This window comes from Artemia sp. Qi Xiang Cuo, chromosome 20, assembly GCF_049724085.1.
Source record: "Artemia sp. Qi Xiang Cuo chromosome 20, ASM4972408v1, whole genome shotgun sequence".
Taxonomy (NCBI): domain Eukaryota; kingdom Metazoa; phylum Arthropoda; class Branchiopoda; order Anostraca; family Artemiidae; genus Artemia; species Artemia sp. Qi Xiang Cuo.
This window is the reverse complement of record NC_142813.1, coordinates 6,367,392-6,378,119: the sequence shown is the minus strand read 5'-3', so window position 1 is coordinate 6,378,119 and position 10,728 is coordinate 6,367,392. Positions and strand designations below refer to the sequence as shown.

At 36.7% G+C, this 10,728-nt stretch overlaps 1 protein-coding gene across 1 annotated transcript in view; it reads right to left on the bottom strand.

Annotated features, from left to right (window-relative positions):
• Positions 1-702, bottom strand: part of LOC148939815 (polyamine-transporting ATPase 13A3-like) — a 150,635-nt gene extending 149,933 nt beyond the window's left edge. The window contains exon 1 of the mRNA XM_089106456.1: positions 678-702. Coding sequence (XP_088962582.1) covers positions 678-702 — 25 coding nt within the window. The remainder of the gene's footprint in view (positions 1-677) is intronic.
• Between the last annotated feature and the right edge of the window lie 10,026 nt (positions 703-10,728).

The window sequence follows — 10,728 nt, the reverse complement described above, 5'->3', positions numbered from 1 at the left end:
CTATCTTGTCCCCCTCCGTTGTTTAACCTCCAGATATGAAAAAACCTTTGTCCCCTTCATTACTGATCAAATATACCACTATTTTTTTTTTTCATGCTTGTGTCGGTTTGGTTCTTCTGTTCCCTCCCCTTTTTATATACTCTCTTTTAAACCTTTTTAACACTATTTTTATCTCAATTTTTTTTTTTTTTTAGTTTTTTCCTTTTCAAATTTCTTAAATTTGAAACTTTTTGTTTTTTAGACTAATGAATGGCTTTGCCTTTCTGATATTGTTGTTTTTGGCATTGTTTAGCCAGTTTTTTAGTTGTTGTGCTATTTCTATGGGTTTTTTATTATATGACCCCGAAATGCGAATTCGGCCCTTCGGGGTCTGTGATAGTCATTTTTTGAAATAAATATCTTATCTTATCTCCCACTTGTTCCAAAATAATTTGTAAAGCAAAAAAATCAAAAGTGTGTATCTGCAATGGCTTATTAATGGCTAAGGCTATTAAGCTAAAACTTCAGGGCAACTGCACTACTATTAATGTTACTACAACTGCATCTATGACTACTTGTGACAGTGACTGCAAAGATTTGTGACTACTAGGGTAAGAGCACTGATGATTTGACAGTGCAATTTTGGAATCTCTGTTGAAATTTTCCTTCAAACTAGGATAACTCTGCTTAGCCATGACTTGGAGCACCATCTCTTGAAGCCATTGTTATATTCGATGTGAAACATGAAAACTATATCTGATACACCCAGATAAGAAAAAAACATTCGATTCAGTCAGTTTCTTGCTTTAACACAGAAGGAGCTCCTAATAATTTTCCAGCAATGTAATGTTCAAACTGTGATTACTTGGTTATTAATTGCAGAAAAAAGTTGGTATCAGCACCTATGCACCAAGATTCATCTGATCTTCACTGAAATATAGCCACATTAGCTTTTTCTTGATGACAATAATTTAAAATGGCAACAAAGATTATAGTATTGGAACTACATTCCAAGTGTTGAAAATTCTTGTTTTATGTGGCAGTACACCAGGCCAATAAAAATGTTCCTTCAGCCAAAATTACTTGGTTATTTTTTTGCACAAAAAAAAAGAAGGTGGGATCAACACCAAAGCTGATCTGATCTTCTCTAAAATGTAGCCACATTGGCTTTTCCTTGATATAATTAAATCAAAATGGCAGCAAATATTATTGACAGAACTATGTTCCAAGTGTCTAAAATTCTTGTCTGATGCAATGGAATGCCAGACCAACTAAAAACGTTCATTCAGCCAAATTCAAACATAGCCTAGATGATGGCTTCTAACAAGGGATGCCAGACCAACTAAAAACGTTCATTCAGCCAAATTCAAACATAGCCTAGATGATGGCTTCTAACAAGGGATGCCAGACCAACTAAAAACGTTCATTCAGCCAAATTCAAACATAGCCTAGATGATGGCTTCTAACAAGGGATGCCAGACCAACTAAAAACGTTCATTCAGCCAAATTCAAACATAGCCTAGATGATGGCTTCTAACAAAGGATGCCAGACCAACTAAAAACGTTCATTCAGCCAAATTCAAACATAGCCTAGATGATGGCTTCTAACAAGGGATTTATTATTTTTGAGAATATTGTGTAGTAACCTTGTTGAATTTTCTACAGACAGCAACCTATCGAATATGTTGAACAGCCTGTCAAACAACATCATATATGTCAAACAGCCTGTTAAACAGCCCTGTCAACATATGGATGACTGTTGAAACTTCACAGAATGTGTACAACAGAGAGAAATAATTGGTTTAACAATTTAATGGTCCTCTGACAAAACCATAGCTGGCAAATTTGTGGATGCTTTCTGTGCAACAAGAGATTTTAATAATAATTATTTCTGATAATATTTCAGATAAACATTAAAAAAGTTTTTTTTTAATTGTAGTTTTACTTTCAGATGCTAGATTTTTTTTATCATATGAGGGACTGTTTCTTTGCCTCATACCTTGTTCATATTTCTAAGCATTTGACTTGACAACAGCATCATAATCCATTTATTACTGAACAACTTTTAAGAAGACCCTCTGAGTAAATTTTGTTATATCATTTCTCTAAAATAGATCCCAAGTTGTAAAATACAAAAATATTTTCTCTGAACCCCTCTCTACTCAGTATGGAATTCTTCAAGGAATCTTATTGGGACCACTCTAATACCTAGTAGTTGTTAATGCAATTGCTATTGCCTGAAAGATGTTAATATGTAGATGACTTGCTGAACCTTGAAGTATGTCACAGAAACATCAAAAGAGACTTCCCTGAAATCGTAATCCATGTTTTGAATTTAGCTAAGAATCTACATATAAAACTATATTCCACTGAATCAAATATAATGATGATAAAATTCTTAAATTTCTTGAATTCCACACCTATTTTCCTAGACCCTATCCCACCTGAAATGCTAGTGAAACATGTTAAACTCCTTGGCATTGCAATTTCTAAAAATATTAAGTGGAACATGTATATTTCAAGGATTCTGGACTTTCCAGAAATTTAATAACTTTAAAATTCCAGGGAACATTGAGGGGAATTTCAAGCTAAATCAAAAAACTTGTATATGCATTCTGGTACTCAAAAGGGCATATCTGTAGTATCTCAGGAACTGCTATGGATATCAAGTTGATACTTTCAGAGAATGTTGAGGGGGTGTTGCACTATCAAAACATACTAAGTACACAAGGTTATCAATAAGGCATTTCTGGGCTTATCAATATTGATCTCAGGAACAGCTACAGGCATAAAGTTGATACTTTCAGGGACTGCTGAGGGCAATATTAATCTAAAGGAAAAGACACTGTATGTATATGGGCTGTGAAAACAGCATATCTTTAACATTTGAAGAACAGTAAAGGGTCATTAAGTTAAGTCTTCCATAGAATGTTGAGGGAGGTGCAGAACTTAAAGACATTTTGGGCATTCTGGGTGTCAATAGGGCATATCTGCAAAATCTCAGAAAGGGCTATGTTATTAAGATGAAAATTTCAAGAAATATCAACTGAGATATTGAACTAAATTAAAAGACACCATTTGCATCCAGCTTGTCAAAATGAGATGTCTGCAATACCTCAGGAGCAGTTAAGCACAGTAAATTCATACTTTTGAGAATGATAAACTGAATCAAAAGAAACTATATGCATACCAATTGTCATAAGGCTATATCTACAATATCTCAGCATATGCTAACAGTACTTAGTTAAAAATTTCAAGGAATACTAAAAGGGATGTTGAGATAAATGTTGAAAAAATATACCATTTGTATAAAAGGTGTCAGAGTGTCTACAGTATCTCAGGAACAGGTAGGTTGTTAAGACAAAATTTTCAGTAGATGTTGAGGGGGAGATTGAAATGAATGATCATGAATGAAATGAAGAACAAATGAATAAAAGAGATTGAAATGAATGAATGATCAGTGATGATAGTGATGAAGTATTGACCCAGAGGCTAAACTTTTAATAATACAAAATCATTGCTTTTTGGTGTGACCAAGTGTTCTATTTATAAATAGTTATACCAATGTATTCAGAAAAGTCTTATCTATCATGAGAAATTGACTGGAAAACCAAATATTTATCCATTGCCCAAATATAGGGTACATCATTTGCCATAGTGTCCTGCCATCTATTAAACTAGACTACCTGAAGTTATTCTAATTGGATAGGTAGCACTGTGGACAGCTCTTTTTCTTCAACAGATGATTCATAGTGCCATCATAATCATCCTTGTTTACACAAACAATTAGCAACAAAAAATATCAACAAGGAAAAGACGAATTGAAATTGAAACGATCCAAATATATTCATCATTGCTACCCCCCCTACTTTCCCTAGTAGGGATAGCTCTGTGCCATGGTTTGTTAATTAAAACACAAGGGGCTATGCCCTTTGGGGTCCCTGACGCCTGTTACACTCGCTTTGTTGTGCGTTTTTCAGCCTTTGGCTTGCTTTGACTGTTAATGTGCTGGCTGCAAACTCTCTCAGATTCCTGCATATTGCAACTTCCAATTGCTTGAAAGTGCTTATCAAACCTTTTATACCCTGCTTTGAAATTTAGTGCTGTGCCTGCTTTTGACTTATATTGCTTGCTTAACTTATTATTGACTGAGGGCCCTCCTCTGCTTGTAGCCTATTTGTTTTATTTATTTGACAATTTATTTCTTTTTTGTGATTGAACTTTGTTGTTTAATTTGCTTTAGCCCTTTGAGGTTTTATTTGTGATGACTGACAGGATGGTTAGTATTCCTGTCACCTCTGACCCCAATAACTCTAGTGTAAGGATTTTGGCTTTAGGTATTGAAGGTTCAAATGAGACCAGTAGGCCTTGGATTTTGACATCGGGCTGTAGAACAGTTATCGCCAAAAATCTGTTTCAACATCTCCAAAATCATGAGAGCAGGGGACACTATGGTTCAATGTTAGAAAGACTTGGACCAGATGGTTCCATTATCATAATAGCTGTGAACCAGTCAGTAGCTGCTGTTATACTTTCTATTTCAGACATAGCAGTAAATGGATGTAAGGTAAAATTTGTGCTTGGTCCTAGCTCTAACCCTGCTTTAATCAGAAACAGAAAAGGCATTGTATTTATCCCATCTGAGAAGGTCACCCATCTGGATGATTTTGTCAAGGAGGTCAAAGTTGATGAAAGAATACAACAAGTAACATTGGCCTTTAAAAATCCAAGCCCAGCAATTATCCCTTTGGTTTGCACCTTTAATCAGGATGTTCAGTTCCCTCTGAAAGTCTCTGTTTGGGGTGCAAGGTATATGGTTAAGCAGTTTATCCCCCGGGCAATTCAGTGTTTCAATTGCCAAGGTTTTGGCCACATGGCCTTAAATTGCAGCAGAGACCAAAGATGTCTACTTTGTAGTGGACAACACACCCTTGATGAATGACCCCAATCTAAAACAGCAAAGGAAGATCAGGTACTCAAGTGCCCTAACTGCAATGGTAACCATGCTGCTAATGCCAAGGAGTGCCCAGTATTCATAGAGAAGAAAGCAATTATTTCACCAATAATGTCCCCATGAGGACTGCTGCTGAGGTCTTGAAGAAAGGACTTCTTAAAGATACAGAACACATCCCCATAGTACACACAGACTCTTTCAGTTTTATTATTGGTTCATATAAGGGACATTTTTCTAGTTATCAGATTTTTGGCTAAAGAATTAAAATATCAGACTAATTTAAATTCTTAGGTTGTATAAAGTGATTGCTCCTAATGCGCAAGTTTATCAGATCAACCTATTTTGCACCCCCCCCTCCCCTAAAACAATCCTGGATCTGCCCCTGCCCTCACCCCTATATATACCAATTCAGGGTAGCCTGTAAATTTGGGTAGGATAAAATTTTACCAAATCATATTAATGACTTACACATAAAGTGAATATACCACTCAATGCCTTTTTTTATGCTGATTACAAATATAATAATTATTTTGGTAAAGTTCTACCAAATCATATTATTGAGTTAGGACTAAAGTGAATACACCAGTCAATGCCTTTTTTTATGCTGATTACAAATATAATAATCATTTCTATTGGAAATGAATTTCCAGCCCCCCCCCCTATATATGCCAATTCAGGGTTAGGTTATGTTAGGTTAGGTTTATAAGGGGGGGGCTGAAATTCATTTCCAATAGAAATGATTATTATATTCGTAATCAGCATAAAAAAAGGCATCAAATTGTGTATTCACTTTAGTCCTAACTCAATAATATGATTTGGTAGAACTTTACCATCATTTTTATTGGAAATAAATTTCAGCCCCCCCCCCCTATATATGTCAATTCAGGGTATATATTTCTACATTCGGGGGGGGGGGTAAAGTTTAAACTTACCTCCCATTTACATTATAAAAAAAATTTGCCCCCACTCCCCCAAATGCAGAAATATATAACCTGAATTGACATAGGCCTATATAGGGGGGGGGGCTGAAATTTATTTCCAATAGAAATGATTAGGCTAGGCCTATTATATCTGTAATCAGCATAAAAAAAGGCATTGAGTGGTATATTCACTTTATGCATAAGTCAATAGGCCTAATATGATTTGGTAGATATTTACCATTTATCTGATTGTCAGGTCCTATTGAAATTTTGACAGAGCTACATTATTACATTTCAAAAGGGCATTAAGTGATGTAGCCTAGCCTATCCAATTTCCTAGCTAAACTTTTAGAAAAACCCTTTTTTACATATTGTAAACAGGAACTTACTTCATTGTCTTTGTTATTCCTAATTCCTCTCACTAAGTCAGCAAGGTTTTTGTCCAAAATGCGTTCTAAGTTACCCTTCACAATTTTTAAAGCCATTTTGCTAATTTTACTCCACTTCTTCAAAAACAATTAATAGGCCTAGCAAATTTGACATATTAATTTTAGACAGCGTTAGGGTGCAACTATAGAGAAATTAAATTAATATAAGAGTTCGTTGGAAGCTTAGACTTTACTTCACTATGGTTGAAGTACAAGTAGGTATGACGGCAAACCGGTGCCAAACCGGTGAATCGTTAATGGAAACCGGTGCCAAAAACTTGAAAGCCTGTTTGAATGAAAAGGTCGGTAAAACTGAGGTTCGCAAATCGAGAATTGTCGGTTTATTATCACGAGTGGACTTCCCGATCAACCCAGAGAGTGTGTGTGCTTCTTACCATGGTATCGAAGAGATACAGCGCATCGGTGTTTCGAAATCATATCGTGTATACTTCCGTTCGGTGACGGCCAAGTCTCATTATCTGCGTCATGGGATTCACATTGGCTACGAACATTTCCGGCTTACTGATTATAAGTTTTTACCGCGAATGTGCTACAAATGTGGGTCGCTAGAGCATATATCGTCAGGCTGCTATAGCATGGAACGTTGTCTCAAGTGCCTTGGTAGTGGACACTCTCATTCTAGGAACAACCCTTGCCAGAATGAACCTTGTTGCTTCCATTTGTGGATCTCATGAGCATACTGGATTTAGCTTTCGCTGCAAACAGTTAACCGAAAAAGTTGCAAAGAATAAAAAATGATTAGTGCAAAGATTATATCTCTGAATCTGAATGGTTTTGGTGATAATCAACATGTATTGCAGTCTATGCTGCGCGATCTGGAAATTTTGTGTCTGCAAGAGCATCATCTTCTGGACCACTCTACTAGTCTTCTTTCGAGCCTGTCGCAGCAGTTTAAGTATTTTATATCTCCAGCTACACCTACAGGTGGACGCCCATCAGGAGGTGTTTGCATTTTTATTTGAGAGAATATTCCAGTTTCAGTGTTTGCCGTTAATCGTTATTTTGTTGCTGTTCGAATCCCAGGGATTATTGTTTTGCTCAAGGTCCAAACCGGTGGTGTTGATCTCCATTTCGTGGCCCTTCAGCCAAGATTTGCAATGGTGAGGGGGAAGCAGCCTTTCTGTGCTTTTGCAAACCCTTCCTGCTTACTTTCCTCAGATTTCTCCAAGTAACCATTTAGAGACGGGTCGACTGTAGCTGAGCCTACAGAGTCAACTCACCTACCCGCTTCCCTAGCCAAATAACCGGCCACACCAGGAATGAAAACCCTGTTAATTATGGTTAATTATTAACCATAGATTAACAGATAAACGTATGTCAAAACCGTACAAAATTTATCTGCAACCAATCCAAGGTCATAATCCTCCCCCTCCCCCCACTGCTAAATCCAACGCTAGCCACCTTTCTCTAGAAAACCAAGATTATACAGAAAGTGCAAAATTTTTAAAATTTTTAAAAAATATGAAGTTTTTCATGGCAAATATTTTCCTCTGGGGTTTTTTATTAAGTTTTTTCCTCTGGTAAAAGGTCCCTTTTCCTCAGTTCAGATTTTCCTGTAGGTGACCTTGAAAGAATATAATCAATTCAGTGTAATCGTGATCGCAGTAATTGAGTAAAAATAACGTTAACAGCAGAATGTCCTGGCAAATAAATAAACACACATTTTCTTTTCCTTTTCTGCAGTGACGTATCCAGGATTTTCGTTTGGAGGGGGGGGGGTATAAATAAAAGCTTTAAAGAAGACCTCTGAAATTTCTTGTTACGTTTTTTATGAGCCGGACAAGCATTTCGGGGGTGGGGCGTGAGGGTTCAAACCCCCTAGAGACAAACAAAACCCAGAGATCCAGCAACTTAACCAGTCAACACAAGTTCTCTCGACTTAAATCATTTAATCTTCTGTAATCGCAGCTAGTCTAAATGTTTAACTCCTTCATAAAACAAATTGAAAAAAATATAGAAACATTATAAATTTTTCTTCTTCTCATTAGGGTTTATCTAAAAATTTTGGCCTTGTTTTCTTTGTTTGTTTTTTTAGCACTGCAGACGGCTTGACCTAGATCCCTACCGAGGTATATCATTTATCTCTTTGCTTTCTTTTCCACTTGTTTAAAATAAATCTCTGTTTCTAGGCCTCTTAATTGTTTTCTATTTTTACGATTTATTTCAATTCTTATGTTTTTTGGATTTATTATCATAAGCCAGTGTGGCCTAACAACGTCTATAGAGTTTTAAACCCTCGAGTAATACTTGAATTTCCGTAACCCCTGTTAGGAAGAAGATTCAGGGAATAGTCACTTAGAATTTTAGGAATTTTGAATTTGAATATTATCCTTGGGCTTTGATATTTGACTATTCTTTGGATTGGCGTTTAGTATTAGAATTTGCATAGTGATGTATTACAACCGGTGAACGAATTTGATTTTCCTTGGACTTTGATATTTGTCTATTCTTTGGATTAGCGTTTTGAATTGCAATTTGCAAGTGATTTTTTGCGCAAAAAATGCAAAACACGCAGTGAACGAGTGCACAAGGATTTTTGAATAGAATAGCGGTACTTTTGACAAAGCAAATGCGATGGAAGCAGCAGCGGTGGATCAACATCTCCAGGAGATAAGTTTTAAGTTGGATCTCCTATTGAAATTGTCTTCGGACGTTTTAGAAATACAACAGGAATTTACCCAGGTACGAGTACAATTATCTCAAGCCTTAGAAAATAACAATAAAATGACAAGAGAGATGAGTGCTACGACTGAACGTTTGTCGGCAACAAATCGCAGAGCGGATTTGTTAGAAGCAGAATTGAGGAGGGCTAATCTTATTTCTTATGATTTTATAGCATCACAGCAGTCTGGTAAAACGTTAAAGGAGGAAGTCATGGAACTATTTAAACAGGTATTTCGATCTTTTGATATACGAGGTTTCAAGTTATGCGATTATGGACGTTTACCGATTGGATGCTGCTGGACCGGTGGTAATCAAGTTTAGTGTGGTAGAATTGCGCGATTATACCTTACGTAATGATGGACCTTTGAGGATTTTTGGATTTAAAGTTGCTCCCGATTATACCTACGCACAAAGGGAAGCCCGTAGGCAGTTAAGGCCATTGCTTGATAGGGCTGTAGCAGAAGGAAGAAATGCTAAACTCAGAGGCACCAAGCTGTTCATTGAATGGCGAACGTTTATGTACGATTGGGCAATTGGAAAAGTTTTAGAAAGCATCGTAAACCGGGCTTCTCAGGCTAAAAATGCTAGTATTGGCCAAGCTCCCAGTAGAGTGGCACCCCCCTCGCCATCTGTTGCAGTAAATCAGCCTTATTGTGAAAGTTAGGGTGGAGAAAATTCTGGTTGCCATCTTTTTGCGGTTTCATAACCGAACATGTTGCCCGTTCTGTGTCAAGGAACACCCGGCATTACGGTGGTATCTTAGTGCTTTTAAAGAATAATTCTTTTTTGTCTTTTAATAAGGTGAAAAGTGAATCAGAAAACCTTGTTTGGATTAGATTGGTATGTCACTCAGGTCTGAAATTGTTGGTTTGTGCAGCTTATGTCCCACAGCAGTCTAGCTCATATACTGCAGAGCATACATGGTCTATATTACAGAAAGAAGCTAAAGTTTTTCGTAGTAAATTTATGTCCCATAAAATATTGCTGGTAGGAGACTTTAATGATTATACATCTGATTTGGTTGAGCTGCCTGTTGGAGTTGGGATTGGAAATGGGAGGTTTGAGTGGATAAGTCAAGGGGTGATTGTACTTGCATTTCGGGTTTGAGGCCTAGTATTATTGATTATGTTTTGGTTGACCTTCGTTCGGATGTGGAATAACTGAATGTTGAAGTTTTGAATATTCAGTTGTCTGACCTACCGATTAAGTTAAGCTTAGGCCTTGAGTGTAGAGTTCATGAATATAGTTCTTTGCAGTTTAAGTATACTTCACCAAGTAGACAGCTAAAGAGAGAGTGGAGTGAGAGCGAGCAGAATACATTAAGGGCTATATTTAGTAAAGAGCGGGTTTGTCGGAGACTAGAGCAGCTGAGGTTAAGAAGTGATTCTAGTGATTAATTAGAAGCTAATTTTAATACGTTATTACTGGAGCTATCAGCGCCAGCATTGAGTTCATTAAAACCAGTTAGTTAAAGTTTTTATGACCTTGATTGTTTAAGTAGTAAAAATTTGTTAGCAGAGGCCATAAATCGGATGAAGCAAGCTAGAGATGAGGTTGAAAAAACAACACTATTGGTTAGGTTTCGCGAGGTTAGGAGATGCCATAAGAGATTAATAAAAGTAAAGAAAAGAGATTTTAATGCACGTCAAATCGAGCAAATGAGACAGTTTTACCCCCCCCCCCCCACGTTTTCTACTTGGAGAGTAATATGAAAGAATTTTAGAGATTGCTGAACCAAAGACAAGGAAAAGTGCCAGAGGGA